This window comes from Calliphora vicina, chromosome 4 (assembly GCF_958450345.1).
Source record: "Calliphora vicina chromosome 4, idCalVici1.1, whole genome shotgun sequence".
Taxonomy (NCBI): Eukaryota; Metazoa; Arthropoda; class Insecta; order Diptera; family Calliphoridae; genus Calliphora; species Calliphora vicina.
Genome location: NC_088783.1, coordinates 72956757 through 72980536, shown reverse-complemented (window position 1 = coordinate 72980536; position 23780 = coordinate 72956757). Strand labels below are relative to the sequence as shown.

The 23780-nt window shown below is 31.6% G+C and overlaps 3 protein-coding genes across 3 annotated transcripts; 2 read left to right on the top strand and 1 right to left on the bottom strand.

The window, feature by feature from the left end:
* The first annotated feature begins 990 nt into the window (after positions 1–990).
* On the top strand, positions 991–8622 carry LOC135956446 (cytochrome c oxidase subunit 6B2). The gene is made up of 2 exons (XM_065506946.1): positions 991–1147; positions 8104–8622. The coding sequence occupies exon 2, from the start codon at positions 8115–8117 to the stop codon at positions 8343–8345; it is 231 nt and encodes a 76-aa protein (XP_065363018.1). The 5' UTR covers positions 991–1147; positions 8104–8114; the 3' UTR covers positions 8346–8622.
* Positions 1268–5919, top strand: LOC135956445 (arginine/serine-rich coiled-coil protein 2). Its single transcript, XM_065506945.1, has 3 exons — positions 1268–1288; positions 1582–1849; positions 4166–5919. Exon 3 carries the CDS (start codon positions 4224–4226, stop codon positions 5361–5363), a length of 1140 nt encoding a protein of 379 aa, XP_065363017.1. The 5' UTR covers positions 1268–1288; positions 1582–1849; positions 4166–4223; the 3' UTR covers positions 5364–5919.
* Positions 8623–10766: 2144 nt separating the features above from the next.
* Positions 10767–11903, bottom strand: Alr (Evr1_Alr domain-containing protein Alr). The gene is made up of 3 exons (XM_065508533.1): positions 11692–11903; positions 11387–11628; positions 10767–11322 (listed from the first exon to the last, which is right to left on the bottom strand). Exons 1-3 carry the CDS (start codon positions 11806–11808, stop codon positions 11160–11162), a joined length of 522 nt encoding a protein of 173 aa, XP_065364605.1. The 5' UTR covers positions 11809–11903; the 3' UTR covers positions 10767–11159.
* Positions 11904–23780: the final 11877 nt, after the last annotated feature.

Here is a 23780-nt window from a genome sequence, read left to right as displayed (position 1 = left end):
TCGTGTGGCTGCAGTGTTAGACTCAAAGTGTCTTCTCTGGTAAGACCAATGCGGGTAGAACACACGAACATTTTAATTTTAGACTTCGGTATTTCACACCCTTATTGTGTTTCAAGTAGGATCGAGTGAACTGGACTATGTCAATAGGGATTGGAAGGTTAAACCTCCTATATGCGAGGATATTAACCCTCCGTTAGTCGCAATAATTTTCAATCTAGACTAGTCGCAATGTATCAAATTGATATCAATAAAATTTAAAAATTATCTCTTCACTTGTTATTTCGAAAACATAAAAACAATATTAAATTCAAAGTATTTAAAAGAGTGATAAAAGTAAAATTGTTAGATTATAGGGTCTCAGGCAAAAATGGTTTTGGGAGGAAGACCTTATAAAACTACTCTAGGAGAAGATAATAAAGAAATTTCCAAAAATGAGGTTATGATTTTGAACTATTAATTAAATATTTGGAAAAGTTTCCATTATATATAGTATAGTTCACATTTGAACTTCATCTCAAAATTAGTTTCTACAATTTTGGAATCAAATAATACATTCTGCTCATTTTAATATAATTTTTCAAGATTAGTTACCGATTCGAATATTTGGTTAATAGTATTTTGAGTTATTTCATTAACGAGTTTAATTTCGATCAATAATTGTTTATTTAAATAAATTTTGATTTCTTTGGTAACTTAATTTTAGCAGTTAGGACAAACGAAGTCGTTTTAAATGATTTCCATGCTCTCAGATAAATATTTTAGAACATACTATTTACGATTTTAGCTATTTAAGAACGTAAGTAAGTTCTGTTTTAAATTATTTGAATAATATATACAATTTTTTCATTTCATAATTGCATTAAAAAGTATTTGCTGAAAAAGAAGAATTCGTTTCAGTAATTATTAGAACTTGGCAGTACCCTCATCAAATTGCAACTCTGTCTACTAATATAGGTGTAATGACGTCCCAAAAGTAACGAATAATTCAGCAAGTCGTTTTTACACAAAGCAAAAACTAACTAGTAAACGCCATATTGATTTTTAGACGAAAATTCTCAACCAGCCACATTAGATCGTGACAAAACCAGTCGCTGCTCTAAAATAAGAAATTTCTGAATTTTTCTTTCAAGGAAAACATTACAAAAAGGTATGCAAAACACTACCATTCATCCAAAAATTAACTAATAAAACAAAATTCCAAAAAGAAAGAGTAAGAATAAATTTCTGTAAAAACAAACACAAGTGTTGGGCAAATAAATTTCTTGTTAAGCCAAGTGAAATACAAAGGGTGAGACTATGCGAAAGAAAATCAAATTACATAACGAGAATTTTTCTTACCATACATATTATTATATTAGTCTTAAGAAAATTTATGATTTTTTAAACATTATTTAGTCGAAAAGTGTTATTCTCGTTTTGTGAGAAAGAAAGAATGAAAGAAATTATGATATAAAAAAAGGAAATAAGTATTTTTGAAAAAATTTATTTAGAAAATTTTTATAATTTCTAAAAAAAATTTATGCACAAGTCTTTAAAGGAAAACATAAAATATTCATGCGTTCAAGTTCATTTTTTATGCAGGATTTACGAAAATCTTTAATTTCTACGCTAAATATAAAACCTACAGGACCCCAAAGTATCATCATCATCAACAGCAGCAGTAGCAGCAACACCAAGCCACCAACAACAACATCAATTGTACATTTTGCAACAACATCTGGAACCAAACAATCAACTATACAACGAACTTGTAATTTCTCCACAAGATAAGCAAGCGGTCATCCACTGCACTGCGTCTGTTATACAAAACATATTTGTGTGAGAGTTTGGGGAAGCTGTTATAAAACAAGTAATGTTTCTAATTTTTTCATTTATTATATAAAACAACAACTCAAATTAAAGAAAAAAAAAAAACATTTTTGAAGAAATACAGGAACATAAATATTTTCTTGTTAAACATTTTAAATACACTTAAGTTTGAACTGATTGGAAGCGAGCTGTCTCTGTTTAATTAGAATTTTTTCTTATTAGCACATGTTTTGTGGATTTACAACAGAATTAATTTAATAATTTAAATACATTTCAAAAGCAGACACAGCTGTTTCTGATAAATATTTCAATAGGTATATTGGCAAAACCAAGACTATATTTCATATCCCATCTATTCATATTTCTAAAAATATTAAAGTTGGGAGTTTCATTTAAGCACAGTATTTGAGAGTAAGCATATTTCATCGATTTTAAAAGAACATACAGTAATCATTACTACTACCGAAAATTTATTCAGTTTAAAGATATTTCAAAGCAATGTTTTTTTTCATACAAAATTAAAAAAAAAATCGTATTTTTGAATCAGTATTGTTTCCAAATTGATGTCTTCATATTAAATCGAAAACAATTTGATAATAAAAATAACAAAATCTAATGTTAACTAACCAAATTGTTAGTGAAATGAGTGTTACCATGTTTTGCATTTTAACTGACGAAATAAAGATCCAAATTTCTAAAATGATTTATGTTCAAAACTTAAAAATATTTTTCAGATCAAATATGTTCGGAAACTGAAAACTGATTGAAAATCAATGTGAAAAGTATATTTAAGCGAAATTTATGTTTCCAAAATTGAAAAAAAGTTTTTTCAGCTAAAATTAGTTTTTTACATTTCTGAATTTTTCGAAAATAAGTTAGAATTATTCCAAAAGGGAAAAATTACATGTAAAGTAAATTTAGGTGTCGATATGTATGTTCGAAATTATGATTCATCGGAATTTTTAATACCTAACCCCAACAACACGAAGTCTGATTATGTGTTAACTATTAGTTATACTGACAGTTTTCATGCAAAATTAATTTTAAACGATAGTATAACTATTAGTTAGCACCTAATCAGACTTCGTGTTAATGGGGGTAAGTAGTATGACATAAATAAATATGATCAAAACTTTAGAATTTGAATTATTAAACGCATATTTGGCAGAAGCATATATTTTTGAGCTTAAGTTCGAATTCTTGAAAATTAAAAAAAAATTCTTTAACCTAAATTTGTGTTCAAAAAACATTTTTAAATTTTTTTCGAATAATAAATATTGACTAAATCTTTATTTCTTTATTTCAATTATTCTTGCTATGAAACTTGTTCCAAATTTCCGGATATTAAAAATTTACCAAAATTATTGTTTACAAATGTGTTTGAATTTTTCGAAAAGTAAGAATTGATTTAAATTCATTATTTAATGTATCTTTTACTCAATTATTGATTTGAAAACATGTTGAAGAATTTTTGGAAATAAAGTTCTAATTTTCGAAAATTAAAATGATATAGTTTTTATGGAAAGTTTCTTTAACCACAATCAGAAAGCTTATCAAACATGTTTGAACTTTTCAAAATTAAATTAGAATTTTCCAATAAAAAAAAATGTAATTTTCAATTTTCGAAAATTAAATATTCGCTACAAATCGTCACAACAATTTTTTGTTGAAGTTTTTAGCTCAGAAACAAGTTCAAAAATTTCGAAAATTAAAAATTTGTCAAGGTTATGGTTTGAAATTTTCGAAAAATAAAAATTTAATTAAAATCTTTATTAAATGAAACATACTCAATTAGTATTTGCACTCACGTTGATATTTTCGAAATTAAGTCCGAATTTTAAAAAAATTAAATTTAACTAAAATTTAATTTCGAATATAGTAGCTGTCCTCTTATGATTTGCAAACTTGTTTAATCATGTTTTCTGCCATTTCTATTATACGATATATATTTGAAGCCTGCAACCATAGACAACAACTAGATAGGTAACTGAGAGCCAAAAACCTAAGTCTGTTGTCAAAAACCTAATTCATGAAAATGTATTGCACGTATTTTGTTTTTGTTTCATCCGTATGTATGAAAAGAGAGTAATATTTTACTCTCTCCTTCCGTTCTATGCGTTTATTCTATGCCTGCAGCTTTATACAAAATAAACAGACAGTCACCTCCAATTTTGAACTTAATACAACAAAAATTTTAGATTTCTAGTTGGAATTTTCAAACACAAAATAAAAATGCAACAAGAAAATATTAACAAAATGTATATGTATAGAATGAAATAAAGTGTAGTATTGATTGACGTGATAAAAAGAATAAAACAAAAATTCTAATGACGAGGATAAATGGTTTGATTTACAGATTTATCGTTGTACGCACACACATTGAGGGAATTTGAACGAGAGTTCCAGGTATCATCATGTCCTCGAATCGTCGCATACGGCGTGATGATTTCGATATAGAACCCATCGAATCATTTAATGATGGTGGCAAATATAAGTCTCGGTCATCGGGATCAAGAACACGAAGTCGTTCACGCAAACGATCTTACAGCCGACGTCTTGATAATGGTTCGCGTTCCCGAAGCCGATCTATAGATAAACGTCGTCATAGACATGCACGTGATTCGAAATCACGCAGTCGTTCAAGAAGCCGTGGGAGTCGTGGTTATTCCCGACATACAGACAGACATAATAAGATGTCGCGTAGACATCGTGACTCTAGATCAAGATCTTACTCCAGATCTAGATCTCAATCGCATTCATCCAGACATCACAAAGAACATAATCGCTATAGGCGTGATGATTATAATGATAAGAATAGAAAACGCTCTCGTTCTCGTTCTACATCCCGCAGTTCGTCACAGTTTCGTGATTTTGGCCGTAAACCGACATTAGGTCAAAATCAATCACCCAGCAAACCATCAACATCTTTAGCGTTGACAAGTGTGCAGGAGGAAAATAATGATACTAAGGACACATATGATAGTTTAGAAGATTTACCTTTGCCACAACAGAAGTCCAGCGATTCCAAAAAATCGGATGGAATTTATCATTTTGATGATAATGAACCTATTGATAGAGCACGCATACATCGAGAAATGGAAGAGAAATTACGAGCCGCATTGGCTAAAGAGGGTAAAGTTTATCCACCACCCAAACCGGAAGCATCACATCCTGTATTCGCTAATGATGGTTCCTTTTTGGAAATTTTCAAGAAAATGCAACAAGCCTCAACATCAACGTCAGCCGCTGCTGCTTCAACCTCAAACGCCAAAAATTTAGTACCAAGCGTTCCCCCCATAGCGGCAACTGCCAATCCTACTACCGCTCCTTATTTAGCAGCCGCAGCTGCTGGTAAAAGTGCTCCCCCACCACCCCTTGTGGGTCGTCGTAGAGGTGGTAAAATATTGAAAACTGGTGTTGTGGCTAAACCCAAAATACAAACAGATGCCAATGCCGATCCCAAAGATTTTTGGTCTCTATACTTGGCCGAGGTTAATAAATATAAAAACACAGCTTGTGAATCGGAACAAGGCAATAGACCGCTTGTCAAATAAATGCTGTTCAGCCAATATACTCTCCATTTTTACATAAATGTAGTGAACTTGAACAATTGAGATTTAACAATCCCTACAAAAAAAAAAAATTAAACAACATTCTTGATTAGGAACTGTGCATATTTTTTTTTCTTATTTCCATTTTTTACAACATATTTTTTATTTTTTTGTTTTGTCTCTCTTTGATTCTCATTTAATCAAAAATCAGTTTTAGTTTTAGGCTTCCAATTGTAGGATATTTTGAGTTTATTTCTCTATTTGATTTTCTATACATACATATTTATTATGTATTAATCTCTAATATAATACAATCAATATAATACAAAAGTATAAAACATATATAGTTTTTAGTATCGTAAGTTATTATTTAAATGGCAACATAAAACATAATTGATGAATATAAATTTAACTACAAAAACAAACAAAAAATATAAAACCTATAAAAGTGAATTATTTTTAATGTTGAAATAAGGTTTCTTATGGATTTACAACAGGTTTAAGTAATGTATGATGAAAATAAATCTCACAATTTCAAATTATTTTTAAACATGACAAATGTTTGTTTTGTATAATCAGCCTAATTATGAGTGCCGTTGTTGTTGACGAAAATGAATCATATTGTTAAATTGATATTACGATCGTCGAATAGGACTTCGACGGAAAAATTGTTTTAGAAAAATTTTATTAAAAACTAGTTGTTCGTTTGCCTGCTAGCATTAGTGCTATATATAAAATTTATTTAAAATCATTTTATAAAAATATTTACGACAAAGTTTGGAAATTAATTTCGAATTTCCGAAATGGCCAATCATTGTATGCCAAAGGTTTTCGAAACAAAGTTCGAAAAATAAAATTTTTTGCTAAAGCAATTTTCCAAAATTTATTGCGTACAAAAAAATGTTCGAAGTAAAATTCGATTTTTTGAAATGTTTGTATTTGAGTTTTGTGAATACATATTCAGAAAAAAAAATGTATGGAAATGTATGGAAATTCGAGCACATCTCTGAAGATAGTGCGACAATTTCGACTCGCCGACTTGAATTATTACCCTTAATATTTATTAATTTTCGAAATTAATATCGAAATGAAATTTTTTAAATTAAAATGTATGAATGAATTGCACAAGTTTTCGATGTTACATTCAAATAGTTAAAAATTTTATTAAAATCATTGTTTAAATTATTTCTTACAGAAATTTTCGAAATTTCAATGTACAAAATCGCAGATTTTCCGAAACGTTTTCTGTGTTAATGTCAAAATTAAAAAATTTACCTTAAATCAGCAAGCATTTCTTTTATTTAAACATTTTCAGATTTTCGAAGTATAATTTAAACATATTTCTCAATTGGCAAAATTAATGTTTTGAATTTTCGTAAGTGAATATTATGGAAATTACAAGGTCTCATTAAACAGGCTGACAATTCCATGGATTGAAACACATAGGTCATCAATGGGTCCAGTTGTGACACCTGGGTAAAAACGGGTTTGATAAGCAATTTCTTTATTCGGCCAATCCGAGTTATATAGCAAACCATACAGTTGAATTTCTGATCAGCCAAGGCCGGGCATATTACGACAATTAATGCAGATATCATTATATGGGAGTTTTGATCTCTTAGCGTCCACATTTAGAGGTGTTTTACAGGATACACTAAATACGTTCTAAAATCCTAGGTTGATGTAATTTGATTACTTAATTTAATATGATTTATAATGATAATAATCACAATTTAGAAGAAGTGCATTGGCGTTTTTTGGACTTGGTACAATTTCTTATAACATATTTTCTTTATTTAACGATTTAACTATGTTATGCTCTCAAAAGCCAACGTTTTAGCTATCGGTTACCGAGATGATAATTTCAAAATTATCCAATATTTAGTAAAATTTATCCTGTACTTATGATTACAATTTGTCCAAACAGATTTAAATGATTTAAAAGAGGACTTAGCTTCTTTAGTCCAAATCGGTCAAATACTAAGAAATATTGAAAAAAATATTCGGTATCTAATAAATTTGTTTCTAAGAACCATTCCGAGAACCGTGTTGCATGCCATGGGTGTAAAAAAACAAGTTTGCACATTAAGTTAACCATATTTGTATTATGTAATTTAGGCAAATTAAAAACTAATTCAGTAATAATTGTGTAAATTAGTAGCTGGATGTTTTTTATACAATTAATAATTTTTTTATGTTCCCGGATATTTTTACAAATAATTTTATGAAAAACCTAAAAAACGTAAAAATTTATTCTTACTCTTATTTGGTGTTAAACAAAAGTATTTATTATACAAAACAGATAGTCAATTGTAATGGACTATATCATTATTTATGAACATTAATAGTATTTAATAACATTTTCATAACATTTTACAAAATTCCATATTCCATGTGTTTTTTTATGTTTTTAAAAAAAAAATTGATTAAATAAAATTAAAAATTGTACTTGTAATAATAGTAACTTTCTCTTTTTGTATTTTTTGTGTCTTTTTTCTGTCATATTCAAAACCAATATCAACATCTAATGTCCACATCTGCTACATTTATAATGCTCGTATTGTCAAATTAAATTCCATAATAAAACCATAAAACCAACGTACTAAATAACTACTAATCATCGCTAAACAAAAATAATAACAATAGTCTCATATTAATACAAAATAAGTCATTATTAATTTATTAGAACTATCTCCCCCCTACATAAAATTCTTTATTAATTTAATTTCCATGTCAAAAAAAGGCGATAAAAACATGACTGTCAAATTGGAAACTGCTCCCTTCGATCCACGTTTCCCCAACCAAAACGTGACTCGTTACTGCTACCAATCCTACGTGGATTTCCATCGCTGCCAGAAGAAGCGTGGTGAGAGCTATGAACCCTGCCAATACTTCAAGAGGACCTTCCAATCTATGTGCCCCAACGCCTGGGTTGAAAAGTGGAACGATCAACGCGAAAGTGGCACTTTCCCCGGCAGAATCTAAATTCATTAATAATTTTTAAATTTATTTAATAAATTATAATTTAAATTGTGTTGCTAACCAACATCTTTTCAACAAAATTTAAAGTAATAATAATAATGAATTGAAAATTTTACCAAAAATAAACATAAATGTATTTAAATTAGTGTTTTAAATAAAAAAAGGATATAAACCGATAAAAGATTGTTGTTGTTACAACTAATAATTGCCTGCCTCTTATAAAATGGCTATAAAATATCCTAGTGATCAATAATAAACAAATGATGATTTAAAAAATCTATTACTTTATGGGTTTTTGTTAATACATAGTAAACATTTAATTAATTGGTAAAAGGTAACAAAATACAGGGCTTTATTTTTTTTTAATTTAGAAATTTCATATACAAAATATTAATCTGTTTAAAGAAATATAAACTGATTTAAGATCGGAGAATAACTGAACGGAGAAATAACGAAAGTTTCGAAAAAACTAAAGGTTTGTTTAGTTGTAAAAATATGATATTGTTTTACTTTATGAATTCTAAAAATATCAAATTAGGTGTTTATTTTTATTTTATGGGACTATGAATGTAGCTCAAAGTAAGGAATTCTCTGAAAATAATTGATAGTGTGCACAATTTATTTATAGAATTTAATCGAAGGTTTCGTATTATACAATATCTCGGTAGTAATCGCTCAAAAATAGATTTTTATTAATAAATATAATGTTCGGGTTCAGGCTTTGTTTCAGTCGGACTCTATTTCCAAACATAAAAATTGTATTTTTATCCAGAGTTTGAACCATATTTCAGCGCAGTAAATTTTGAAGAATCTAAATGTGAAGGGATTTTCATAAAAAATAACCAAAATATACCCGATCTTTGATTTCATACCCATCCTATAACCCACTTAAAGACTGTTTTGATCAAGGTCACACGAAACACACCCAATTTAATAAAGATAGTTTTGCTATACCAAATGTTCGAGTAAGTTGCAATGCTTTGGGCGAAACCACGAACGGCAAAGAATGAATACCCAAGAGAGTTACGTAAATGATGTAAGTGGAAATACGAAAACAATAATAATCACCTTTATCGTGGTTGGCGTAAACGTCTTACGCCTACGACTGTTTCGTACTAGATTAAAGATAAAATGCAAACTGTTTCTTTAATCTAGTACGAAACTGTCGTAGGCGTATGACGTTTACGCCAACCACGATAAGGGTGAATATTGAGTAATAAATTCGAATTTGTTGCAAACAGGTAATTCAGTTGAATACGATATATTCGCTAATGATATGAAGCAAGCACCGTATTCTGGGATAAGTCTGGATGTGGTATACGCACCAAATAGTGATTTAAGAACAGCTTAATCACTGATACCTCAGCTTGGCGAATATATAAAGTATTTTGTCTCAAATAAATCTCGATTGAAAACATCTCTATAGTTATTCTACGATTAACTCTTGCTTTGATTTGATTTCAAATCCGATGCATGTACTGAAACGAAGATCAAATTATTCGTTAAAAAACAGCTAGAGGTCCAAGTCAGTAGATTACGTAGTTCGTTTTTAACCGAAACCGTGGCTTAAATCCAAAATCCGACAACTATTCTTAGATTTTTATTTAGAACTAATTTCTGCAGCAAAAATCCAGAACTAATTTCTGCAGCAAATTTCCACAAAAAATCAAATTGGAACAGGTTAGTAACGTTGATTAATCCACCAAATTATTCTGATTGTTTTTAGCATTTAATTAACAGCGAAAAATACTATTTCCTCAAAACATATTTGCAAGTTTTGAAACAACTTATTCGAACGTGCAAGCTTTTTTATTTATGGGATATCGAATAAATTGTATAGAAAATTATAATGATTGTGCTCGATAACGAACGAGTTTTTATTTCGATTATGAGAATTTGCCCCCAGACCAGAGTTATAAGGGGTAAAAACAATCACCCTTATCGTGGTTGGCGTAAACGTCAACGCCTACGACTGTTTCGTACTAGATTAAAGATAAAATGCAAACTGTTTATTTAATCTAGTACGAAACTGTCGTAGGCGTATGACGTTTACGCCAACCACGATAAGGGTGAATATTCATAATTCAATGAATTTAATTTCTCTAAAGTCAAATCGATGTAAAAATGTTATTAGAGATGGATTGATTCCTTTGTAATAAAACTTGTATTATGTAAATAATTTGTTTAAGATGTTGTAACATACTGTCTTTTGAATGGGAGGAAAAGAACCATCAAATTCATATTTGTAAAGTTTCCTATTTAAAAATATTGATTTCTGCTGACAAATATTTCAGTTAAATTGAGTTATGACAAAATTCGTCCTTTACGAGTTATTAACGTATGAATGCAAGGCTTTAATATAATTTTTCTATATTATATATTTCCTAAGGTTAGGAATCAAAATCAAAGATATCTTTAAAACGATTTATTTATAAACAATTTATATTTCACAAATATACAGAGTTTTACAAAAAGGCACAATACAAATATATATTTTTTTTTTTAGCAAGAAAACGGAATAATATTTATTATCATTAAAGAAATTTATAAACCAATATTTGATTTTAACCAATGATGATAATGATGGAATATGTAATAGATTAAATTTAAATAGTGGATAAATTAATATACAGATATGAATAGTTTCGAAATCTTTAAATAGCCTAACAACTCTTGCTATTTTTGTAAGGGCAGGGAGGGTCATTATTTCTTATTAGATATATACAAAATACTTCTACAATTAAAACAACAATTAGATTCCAATCATGCAAAAAATGATGAGAAACAGCCACAATGTTAAACCTCAACCATACAATATTAATCACAGGAACCATCTAGCCATCCGTCACGCCATCTTTCATTGACTTTGGAACAGTCAAATATTGGTTTACCCAATTTGGCATTAACACGATTGTGAAACTGGCACAGCCATTGGGAGAACTCATTTTGAGAATCCACATTTATGGGATTTTGCTTCAAACTATTTAGGAAAATGTAAATTTCATTACCACTGGAAAATATTGCATCATTTGGTAATAACTTACTCTTTGCGAAAATCTTTAGCACAATATTCACAGGGATAAAGACGTGAAAAGACATCGAAAAATGTTTTCATATCTGTTTTCTGGTTATCCGTTGGATTGTTGGAATAAAATGCTGCCATTGTATGCAATAGACCCCAAGTTGATTTCCCCAATTGTGATTTGTCCAAAGGACAATCTTCTCTCATTGTGTTACCACCATTACCATCTCCATTCGCATCACCTGCCTTAGCTGCATCTTTGGGCTAAAATGAAAAAATATAATTCGTCACTTGATTTCCTTCAACTCATGTGTTGGTTGCACTTACATCGCCAGCCTTGTGAAATATTTGCCGCTGCTGTTTGGACCAAAATTTAAAGTCATTGCACGTCCGACAGTTGCTCTCTGGTTTATTTGGTGTTCCGTAGGTTTCATAGCCAGTCATTGTTTAGGAAAATTCCAGGTTTTCTATGATTTTTTATTGAAAATTTTATTAATTTCTACAAAGTTCTCGCTTTTTTCTGGGTGCCCGAGATGTAAAAAAAATCTTATCGGTAATTGTCAGTCAGCTGGTATGTCAAATTTTAAATGTCAATGTTAACAGTGAAATGTTGAGAAATGTTACTTCACAGCAAATAGCAACTCTGTTTATGCAAACTAAATTTGGCAGCACTTTTTAGTGTTTTTTGTGGTGAATTTTTGTCGTCAATTATTCCAAGAGCACTGCAAATTGTCATCCTAAAAGTAGGCAATGTGTTTTTTTTACAGGTTTTAACATTGGATGTTGAATTAGAAAGGTTGTGTCGTCCTTCCAAGTCCTGTATGTTCTCACCACATTATTTGTATCATAGTCACAAACCAACAATAAAAAACATCTGGATGCTTAGTCAGTCAACAGCCCTCTCACCAGGATCGGCCGCATCAGTGATGGGATTTGAACATTTATATTTAGTGCCAAATTGAAGTATAAATTGTGCCAAAATTGGTTCAATAGTGCCAAAACTACTTTTCACAAAATAAACCGAATTTGTATCCCTTTTTTACACAATTTGTTAAAAAGTAATGGTAATTCAATCGAAACATACTAAGTCATTTGCTATTAATTAGGCTTTTTGAATTCGTACTTGCAAATGGCATAATGTGATTATGATGGCCTCAGGCGGGGTTTATGACCAGAAGATTGGAGATTAAATTAAGTTTAATCTGCGGATGTTTTGGGTTGTCGATTATTTTATTAAGGAATTCCTCAAGTTAAAAATTATAATTTTGATCAAAATGTATCTGGTCGGATTGATAATTTTTAGTTTAAGTTAACTTTAGCAAATTTGACTATGAATAATTACGAAACGTGTGGAGGAAAAAAATCCCCAAGAGAAATTCAAATTCCACAGCACCACCACAGACATCGTCTTCGGACAATGAAAGAGATTGGGCCATTTCATAGGCACAAATAAAGTATTGTTACGTTTTAAGCTTTTCAAAACGTTTGGTTTATTTCCTTTAAATAAACCGGATACTTTTGATTGCAAATAAAAGCCGTTTAGTAGTTTGAAAATTGTAACAACTCTTTATTTATTTAAAATGTACAACAACAGAATTAAATAGTCACCCAATGTTTTTTTTATACACGTTTATAATTTCTCAGAAATACAGACACTTTATAATGTATACGAATTCACTTGAAAAATACAGCACACTTTAAGGCACTCAGTTGATGTTTATTCAAATAGCGTCTCTGATAAACTCACTCACGACTGCAACCTCTGCCACTATTTATAACACTGCCATCTGCACTCTAGATTGTTCTTTAACTGTCAAAATTCGAATATTCTAGATCTTACTAATACATACGCCATCTGTGGTGTACTTTCTACAATGTTCTTTAACTGAATATTCGAATTCGAATACAGCGTTGCCAACTTACGATCAAATCAACTGAAAGCTTTTATTTAATAAAGTCCACAGATATGTTACAGTTTTCTATTACAGCACTGTTATTTGAAAGCATTATGCTACTTTTAAATCATCCCTTAAAATCGTTATATTTGAATTCAAGTACAATTTCGTAACACTGCCCCCCGTTTAAGCCTGTTCGTCCCGAATAGGCATAGATTCACTTCTCCCATAGGCGGCTAGTCGTTTCAGATGTTCAACTTTAATTCCCGATATCGGTCTTCCACATTTCCGTATTCTATAAACCATGTCGTCCAATTTCTTAACCACCCTATGTGGTCTTTTGCAGTGATTCGTTATTTTGGATGACAAACCTTTATTACGTTGTGAGCTATATCTGGTTTTCATTTGGTCATTTGTTATTTTAATTCGTCTCCGAACGAGTTCATGCATTTATTTTTCTGCTGAAGCACCTTCACTCATCTTGGAACCCGACCTTTTCTCTGCTGGACAGACCAAGCACTCCAACGGGAACCATTCTGTCGTTGCACTGTTCAACGAGGGCCTCCATTGTTACATGGCCACTTCTCACATCCGCTGGTTCCAACACCAACAAACCATTGTCTATACAATCCTCCACTTCCTCACGGGCCCATACCAAATCCTCTGACTGCGGTGGCAACCTTTTGTGCTCAACAAAAATTAACTTTCTTACTTGACTTGCTCTCATATCCGACGTCAAGGGGTATTTTAACATTCCGCCAATTCATGACTTTTTGCACCAATGATTTCTTCGTCCACAATATCGGCAACAACAAAGACATGATTTACGCTAATACCACCAATAGTTAGTTTCTCATTAACTTTACCATGGACAGCGGCAGGCTCTCCAGTAGCGGTGCGCAGACTCACACTGCAAATCGGTTCCATCGATTTATTTATTAAATCTGTTCTGATGATAGACTGCGACGCTCCCGTGTCCATAGTAAGGATGTGCTTCCGACCGTTGATGTACCCACTAGCAGTAAGATTGTTATTTTCCTGCTGCAGTACTGATATGGTAGGACCATCAGATATGGGTGTCAGATCCTGTCCCTCAGTGCTAGCTCGCATTAAAGGTGGCTCCTGTAAAGCTTGATGATTCGCCAGCTGGTTATTTCTTGATGCTGAAACATATCTGATTCGCTTTATTGGTGCTCTGCAGTTTCGCTGAATGTGACCCATTTTTCCACAGTTATAACATTTAACTTTGGCTTTAGTTTGTCTCTTACTTAAAGCCTTTAAAACTGCCTCTATTAATTCCTTTAATTCGTTGACCATACTTCTATCATTTTCAGCGACAACCTCGATCTTCCGCACATTACACACCTGGGGCTTTGAAATTATCTTTGCTGTTTCTTGTACCAGCGCGAATGAGACGGTTTCAAAGAATGATGACTTTGGTGTGGCACATACCGCATATTTTATCTCTGGATCGCGAATACCATTCACAAATGCCTCTATCTTCAAATGCTCCAAAATCGCAAAAATCTTGTAGCATCTCATTGGCATTCTGCACTCTACCACGCAATACCATTCGGTATAATTCTTTTTTATGTTCGCCACCGTACTTACGTTGTAGCGCCTCCATTATGTCATCATAACAATTTCTGTTGCTCGCTGGCACGCTGTCAAGAACTACTGCTGCATTTCTTTTTAAAGCCAATATCAATTCTATAGGTCTTTCTTCATTACTCTATACATTTCTCTTGGCAACTGTATCAAACTGGAACTTGAAAACATTAAATGGTGTGCTGCCATCAAAACTAGGAGCCTTTATTCTACTCGATGTTTCTGAAATAATTCGCACCGGTCCGTCTTGGCATTGAAGATTATTAATTTTCATTTCCAGATCGAGAAATTTATTATCAACAACTTGGGATTGTTTTTCTAGGCCGCTCTCTAATTCGGACACCTTTTTGTCAATGACATCCACTCTGCTGTTAATAACCTCAGACATTTCCTGAATTTTCTCATCTGTAGCTCGAGAGGATTCTTGAAGTTTGGCTTCCATTTCAGCTTTAACCTCAGCACGAAGTTTCTCATTGTCGGCAAGAAATTTCTCGTCGTTGACTCTAGAAGTTTCTTGAACTTCTGCTTTAACTTCAGCTAACAGCTTCTCGTTGTTAACTTTAGAAGTTTCATTTGTTTCTTTGAATTTTTCCATCATAGCAGCAAACTTTGTGCTTAAATCCATGCTGCTTGTTGTTGTCTACACGTTCAACAACAAGCAACTTTCATTTGATCCTTATACTCGAATTCGTAAGCACTGATGTCAATATCACGCCGCTTGAATTCGTCTATGAGTCTCTTCTGCAATTGCAACCTTGTTACCTGCTGTTGGTAGCTCCAACTTACTCAATTCTTTCTTGAGTTGTTCAACTTTTAGTTCCTCAAACTTCATGCTTATTAATTTGCAATCCCACTTCTGACACCAATTGTTACGTTTTAACCTTTTCAAAACGTTAGTTTATTTCCTTTAAATAAACCGGATACTTTTGATTGCAAATAAAAGCCGTTTAGTAGTTTGAAAATGGTAACAACTCTTTATTTATTCAAATGTACAACAACAGAATTAAATAGTCACTCAATGTTTTTTATACACGTTTGTAAATTCGCAGAAATACAAACACAATTTATAATGTACACGAATTTACTTGAAAAACACAACACACTTTAAGGCACTCAGTTGATGTTTATTCGAAATTCGTCTCTGATAAACTGACTCACGACTGCAACCTCTGCCACTATTTATAACACTGCCATCTGCACTCTAGATTGTTCTTTAACTGTCAAAATTCGAATATTCTAGATCTTACTAATACATACGCCATCTGTGGCGTGCTTTCTACAATGTTCATTAACTAAATATTCGAATTCGAATACAGCGTTGCCAACTTACGTTCAAATCAACTGAAAGCTTTTATTTAATAATGCCCACAGATATGTTACAGTTTGCTATTACAACACTGTTATTTGAAAGCATTATGCTACTTTTAAATCAGCCCTTAAAATCGTTATATTTGAATTCAAGTACAATTTCGTAACACTGCCCCCCGCTTAAGCCTGTTCGTCCCGAATAGGCATAGATTCACTTCTCCCATAGGCGTCTAGTCGTTTCAGATGTTCAACTTTAATTCCCGATATCGGTCTTCCACATTTCCGTATTCTATAAACCATGTCGTCCAATTTCTTAACCACCCTATGTGGTCCTTTGCAGTGATTCGTTAATTTGGATGACAAACCCTTATTACGTTGTGAGCTATATCTGGTTTTCATTTGGTCATTTGTTATTTTAATTCATCTCCGAACGAGTTCATGCATTTCTTTTTCTGCTGAAGCACCTTCACCCATCTTGGAACCCGGCCTGATGATCTTTTCTCTGTGGGACAGACCAAGCACTCCAACGGGAACCATTCTGTCGTTGCACTGTTCAACGAAGGCCTCCATTGTTACATGGCCACTTCTCACATTCGCTGGTTCCAACACCAACAAACCATTGTCTATACAATCCTCCACTTCCTCACGTCTATTGTTACATGGCCACTTCTCACATCCGCTGGTTCCAACACCAACAAACCATTGTCTATACAATCCTCCACTTCCTCAAATCCTCTCAACAAAAATTAACTTTCATACTTGAGACTTGCTCTCATATCCGACGTCAAGGGGTATTTTAACATTCCGCCAATTCATGACTTTTTGTCCCATATCCAAAGTAATGGTGTGTCTAATCATGAAGTATGCACCAATGATTTCTTCGTCCACAATATCGGCAACAACAAAGACATGATTTACGCTAATACCATCAATAGTTAGTTTCTCATTAACTTTACCATGGACAGCGGCAGGCTCTCCAGTAGCGGTGCGCAGACTCACACTGCAAATCGGTTCCATCGATTTATTTACTAAATCTGTTCTGATGATAGACTGCGACGCTCCCGTGTCCATAGTAAGGATGTGCTTCCGACCGTTGATGTACCCACTAGCAGTAAGATTGTTATTTTCCTGCTGCAGTACTGATATGGAGATGGTAGGGCCATCAGATGTGGGTGTCAGATCCTGTCCCTCAGTGCTAGCTCGCTTTAAAGATGGCTCCTGTAATGCTTGATGATTCCCCAGCTGGTTATTTCTTGATGCTGAAACATATCTGATTCGCTTTATTGGTGCTCTGCAGTTTCGCTGAATGTGACCCATTTTTCCACAGTTATAACATTTAACTTTGGCTTTAGTTTGTCTCTTACTTAAAGCCTTTAAAACTGCCTCTTTTAATTCCTTTAATTCGTTGACCATACTTCTATCATTTTCAGCGACAATCTCGATTTTCCGCACATTACACATCTGGGGCTTTGAAATTATCTTTGCTGTTTCTTGTAACAGCGCGAATGAGACGGTTTCAAAGAATGATGACTTTGGTGTGGCACACACCGCATATTTTAGCTCTGAATCGCGAATACCATTCACAAATGCCTCTATCTTCTCCTTGGATAAATAAGTTCTCCCCTGGATAAATAAGCTGTAGCAAACGCTCGATTTCCATCGCAAAATCTTGTAGCGTCTCATTGGCATTCTGCACTCTACCACGCAATTCCATTCGGTATAATTCTTTTTTATGTTCGCCACCATACTTATGTTGTAGCGCCTCCATTATGTCATCATAAAAATTTCTGTTGCTCGCTGACACGCTGTCAAGAACTACTGCTGCATTTCCTTTTAAATCCTATATCAATTCTATAGCTCTTTCTTCATTACTCCATACATTTCTCTTGGCAACTGTATCAAACTGGAACTTAAAAACATTAAATGGTGTGCTGCCATCAAAACTAGGAGCCTTTATTCTACTAGATGTTTCTGAAATAATTCGCACCGGTCCGTCTTGGCATTGAAGATTATTAATTTTCATTTCCAGATCGAGAAATTTATTATCAACATCTTGGGATTGTTTTTCTAGGCCGCTCTCTAATTCGGACACCTTTTTGTCAATGACATCCACTCTGCTGTTAATAACCTCAGACATTTCCTCAATCTTCTCATCTGTAGCTCGAGAGGATTCTTGAAGTTTCGCTTCCATTTCAGCTAAGTGTTTGATAGTTTCTTTGACTTCAGCTTTAACCTCAGCACGAAGTTTCTCATTGTCGGCAAGAAGTTTCTCGTTGTTGACTCTAGAAGTTTCTTGAACTTCTGCTTTAACTTCAGCTAACAGCTTCTCGTTGTTTACTTTAGAAGTTTCATTTGTTTCTTTGAATTTTTCCATCATAGCAGCAAACATTGTGCTTAAATCCATGCTGCTTGTTGTTGAACGTGTAGAAACTTCCATTTCATCCTTATACTCGAATTCGTAAGCACCGATGTCAATATCACGCCGCTTGAATTCGTCTATCAGCCTCTTCTGCAATTCTGTCTTGTTACCTGCTGTTGGTAGCTCCAATTTACTCAATTCTTTCTTGAGTTGTTCAACTTTTAGTTCCTCAAACTTCATGCTTATTAATTTGCAATCCCACTTCTGACACCAATTGTTACGTTTTAACCTTTTCAAAACGTTAGTTTATTTCCTTTAAATAAACCGGATACTTTTGATTGCAAATAAAAGCCGTCTAGTAGTTTGAAAATGGTAACAACTCTTTATTTATTCAAATGAATTAAATAGTCACTCAATGTTTTTATACACGTTTGTAAATTCGCAGAAATACAGACACAATTTATAATGTACATGAATTTACTTGAAAAACACAACAATTTAAGGCACTCAGTTGATGTTTAATCGAAAAGCGTCTCTGATAAACTCACGACTGCAACCTCTGCCACTATTTATAACACTGCCATCTGCACTCTAGATTGTTCTTTAACTGTCAAAATTCGAATATTCTAGATCTTACTAATACATACGCCATCTGTGGTGTACTTTCTACAATGTTCTTTAACTGAATATTCGAATTCAAATACAGCGTTGCCAACTTACGATCAAATCAACTGAAAGCTTTTATTTAATAATGCCCACAGATATGTTACAGTTTGCTATTACAGCACTGTTATTTGAAAGCATTATGCTACTTTTAAATCAGCCCTTAAAATCGTTATATTTTAAATCAAGTACAATTTCGTAACAATATATAACATCACCTCTTCTATAGCCATGGACAATTTGATTAAAATTGGTCTATTCGTTTATAAATTACAGATTAATTTCTAAAGTCTACAATTCAGGTGATATATTTCAATTAAAGTTGGTTATTGAAACACCTGTGTATGAGAAATCCATTCTATCAATTTCCACTCTTAAAGAATAGAAATCCTTAATGTTATTGCAAATTCAAATTTTACACATTTTCTTATTTGATACACATACATACATATTATTTATAAACGAATGCAGAGTCAATTTATTATTATTTCTTAAAATTAATTTCTTTTCAAAGAATTTTATGCTTTCTTACTGTTGTTTTAAACATTTTAATTGGGTCATTTAATTATTTTTGTTAAGAAGAGAAAAAAACAACCCGTGGTAAATTAGTGTTTGAAATTGTACAATGATGTAATGCTAACAACAACAATAAAACAACAAATAATGCATTGGATACGTCATAAGCTCAGCAAAAATTTTGTTTTATAGCTCGCATGCACACTTTCTACTTTCTAACATACACACAACACACACACACGTTCATTCGTATAAAACTCTCATCCTTACAGGAGTAAAAATTAAGTTCAATAAAAAGAGAGAGAAATTACGAGAATTCTATGAACTCTTTTTTTCGTACAAAAACATAACGGAAATAACACAACATTTTGTGTAGAAGGGAAGAGAATTAGTAGTAGAGTTGTTTATTATTCGATTTTAGTTTTGATGGAATAAAACTTAACCATTTTTTTATTATTCGAGTGATTAATTAATTTTTAACTTTCTTCGATTATTCAAGAGAATAATGTGTAAAAATATTATTCGAATAATTTAATAACATTTACTTATTTAAGACCAGAAAATTTGGTATTTTCCTTGAAGAGCTTTTTGGTAGCTTAGTGATCAAAATAAATGTTTTGTATCTTAAGACATACAATTTTAGATTTTTTTGTAAAAACTAAAATTTTTTTTTTTTTGTAAGCTTTGGACCTTTAAGACTTTTCTGGTCTTAAAAAAGTTTTCTTTAATTCAAATCTATTAAAATGAAAACATCTGTTTTATATTGCATCTCGATCTAGATTTTAATATATAGTGTGGGACAAACATAAAGCACTGACTGTAGCCAGTAGACGGCGGATGAGGTGGCCATATGATAAAGTTGTAGCAGATATCTATAAGTACAGTGCCATGATGCTATGCCCTCAAAAAAAAATACGAATGTATTTAAGGCAAATGGGGTATTATATTTATGAATTCATCTTACGGCCAGTAGATATACAATGTTTCTTGCTTTTTTACATGAATTTTCCAAATGTAAGCCAGCAATAGTCAACATTGGCCTTGTTATAGCAAAGGCAAGACGAAACGGGAGCTGGAGTCGTTTGAATTGAAATGGTAAGACGTTGGAAATCATCGGTATGCGTGGAATCAGAACGTCTTCGCCTTTGAATCTGCCACCGATGAGTGTTGCCTCAATTAAATTTGGTGAACATTTTTTGATGGTCAATCTAGTTCCGTTGCATAATTTTCGAGCGTTTAAGTTGCGGAGAAGCAGTATCGGTGATCCAACAACCTTCAATGTTAATACATGTGCTGGCATTTCGGCTGGTTCCAATGAATTCAAAAATTCGTTCATTACTGTGTCAATTGATTTGTATTTCATTGTTTTGCCAGGCAGTTTCAATTGAATTTGCTCATTGTTCTTGTTGACATCATAATTTTTGGTGGCAAAATTGCACAGCCAATCGGAATTTTTGTAGTTGGTTGTAAGACTTGTTCGGGAATACCTTGTCGACAACGGATTGAATATTTAAATATTTGACTTTGGCAGAAGTTCAGCTGCAACGAAATCTCATTTATGGCGGGATCATTGCAATTTTTCCACTTCCGATGTCCAACAGTTAGTTGTTTTGAGAATGTTTCGGCAGAAGGGTCTTGTTTTTATATCCTTCACCATGTTTGTAATTTCTATATTTTTCATTTGCTACTCCACAAAGTATATATATCCTGGTTTAATATAGATAGCGAAGTCGATATAGCCATGTCCGTCTGTCCGTCTGTATGTTGAAATCAACTTTTCGTAGCCCCCAAATAACTTACATACATACATGATTCATACATCCATATATCGGAAATTCTTCCGGCTCGGTTGCTATTTAAAAACCGGGATAATCTCGATTTTTGTTCTATTTTTTATCTATATCAGGATTACTAAGTCATTAACATAGACAATATGGATATCTAATGATTGATATTTCAAAGTCCATTGCAACGATGTATATGGGTCAATGGGTCAAAATCGGGAAAAATATTTTTTAACCAGAATTTTTTTTTCATCAAAAAAATATTTTGTCATAAATTATTTTTCCAAAAAAAATGTTTGAAAAAAAAATTTAAAAAAAATTTAATTTTGTTTACCTAAAAATATTTAAAAAAAATTATTTTTAAGTATAATTTGGTGAAGGGTATATAAGATTCGGCACAGCTCTCTTACTTGTTTTTTTTTTAATATTTTTTTTTGATGTATAGTGTAAAAATTTGATTTCGACACGCCCCTCTACCCACAGACCGAAAATAACAAATCTGAAAATTTCATCAAAATCGGTCCAGGCGTTTTTAAATAATACATACACACATCCATTTTTATATATACCGATTGAACAATTTTATTCATTCGAATAAAAAATATTTTTTTCCTCGATTATGCGAATATATTTTATTAGAATGACAACCCTAGTAAGTATAGTTTTTTTTAAGTTTGTTTTTGAAACGAAAGGAAGACGAAGACACAAATGAATTTGCAAGAACAAACAAAAAACACAACATCACCTGTAACACATGTCTGGCATTAAGTTTTTTTTATGTTTTTGCCTGTGTTATTATAATAGTAGAGTAAAGCTTCCTTGTAAAAGCAAACATAGAAGAAGAATAAAATTTTATAATAATGAGAATTGTTATAATGTTTTCATAATAATGATGTTTATTAAACAATAACAAAACACATGAGGTGACTTTTAACAAAAGCTTTTTATAGTAAGGGTAGTTGAAAAGCTTTCGTTTAGTGGTGGTTTCGTTAAAAAGCTCTACTTAAAGGAATTTATAAGAATTTTTTTAACATTTAACAATAGAAAGTGAAATTCAGTCAGTCTTCGTGAGGTTTTAGTCGTGTGAACAACAAAATTTGGAAATACTTAAACAAAACGGTGTTTTTGAAACTAAAACTGATAAAAGAAAATATTTTTAAATAATATATATGGTGTAAAAAAAAAAACAACAACCAACCAACCACAACAAACAATTATTAAAATTTAAAGTGTATAAAATGTTAATATAAATAGTTTTAAATTGAAATTAAATAATAATAATTAAATTATCAATAAAAAAAATAAAATTTCTTAAATTTAATATAATATAACAAAAACAAAAAATAAAATAAAATTAAAAGAAAAGAAAATAAAAGGAAGAAAACCTTATATAAGTTTTAGAAAAGCTAAAATAACAAGCCATTTATAGTCGTTATATTCGTTTGTAAAATGTTAACGTCGTTGTCGTCGTCGTCGTTATCGTTGTAGTCGTACATATAAATACTTAGTAATAATAGTAGTGGTAGTTGTACTTATAGTGTAGTAGTAAGCAAAAATATAAACATAACAACAACAACAAGGGGAAGAAAAAGCAAAACAAAAAATAAAAATTAAAACAAACAGCAAAACACTCTACTTAAATTGTATAATAGTATATGTGTTGTGTACTTATAAATATTTTTAAAGTCTACCTTTAAAAACACACACAATCTATACCGTTATTACCACTTACACTTCTACATTGCTGCTCTCTTGCTCTAACTCGGTCGTTTTTACACTCCTCCACCCACTCTCACTTACTCACTCACTCACTCTCTTTCCCAATTTACCATTCTTTGCCTTACTTACATACAAAAATAATTGTGATTGAACTTATACACGCGTACGTTACTTTTACTGTTACAGTAACAGTAAATTTTACTTTATTAAAGAAAACAAAAAAACTAACAAGAAATTGAAAAAGAAAATAACGTAAAAAACTACCATAGACAACTATTAAACAATGATGATTGTATTGTTTTGTCTTAAACAAAGAAACCAAAATTTGAATACGAAACAAATCGAATATAACAAAAGCAAGAAAATCGAACAAATTAAAGATAATTTAAAACTAGTGTAAACGTTTAATTATTATTAAAAATGTAAAGAAAACTAAAGAAATATTTTAACTGTTTAAATAATAAAAATTAAAAAAATCTAAATATTAAGTGAAAATAAAATTAAGAAATCTTTAAATTAATGTGTGTTTAATTCAATTTAATAAAAAAAACTTAAATTAAAAGT

Bases quoted from the DNA above. Each gene is read 5' to 3' on its own strand.
- LOC135956445 (XM_065506945.1), top strand. From the start codon at position 4,224: ATGTCCTCGAATCGTCGCATACGGCGTGATGATTTCGATATAGAACCC.
- LOC135956446 (XM_065506946.1), top strand. From the start codon at position 8,115: ATGACTGTCAAATTGGAAACTGCTCCCTTCGATCCACGTTTCCCCAAC.
- Alr (XM_065508533.1), bottom strand. From the start codon at position 11,808: ATGACTGGCTATGAAACCTACGGAACACCAAATAAACCAGAGAGCAAC. The intron at 11,629-11,691 runs GTAAGTGCAACC...TTTTCATTTTAG, and splicing joins TATTTCACAAGGCTGGCGAT to CCCAAAGATGCAGCTAAGGC. The intron at 11,323-11,386 runs GTAAGTTATTAC...TTTCCTAAATAG, and splicing joins GCTAAAGATTTTCGCAAAGA to TTTGAAGCAAAATCCCATAA.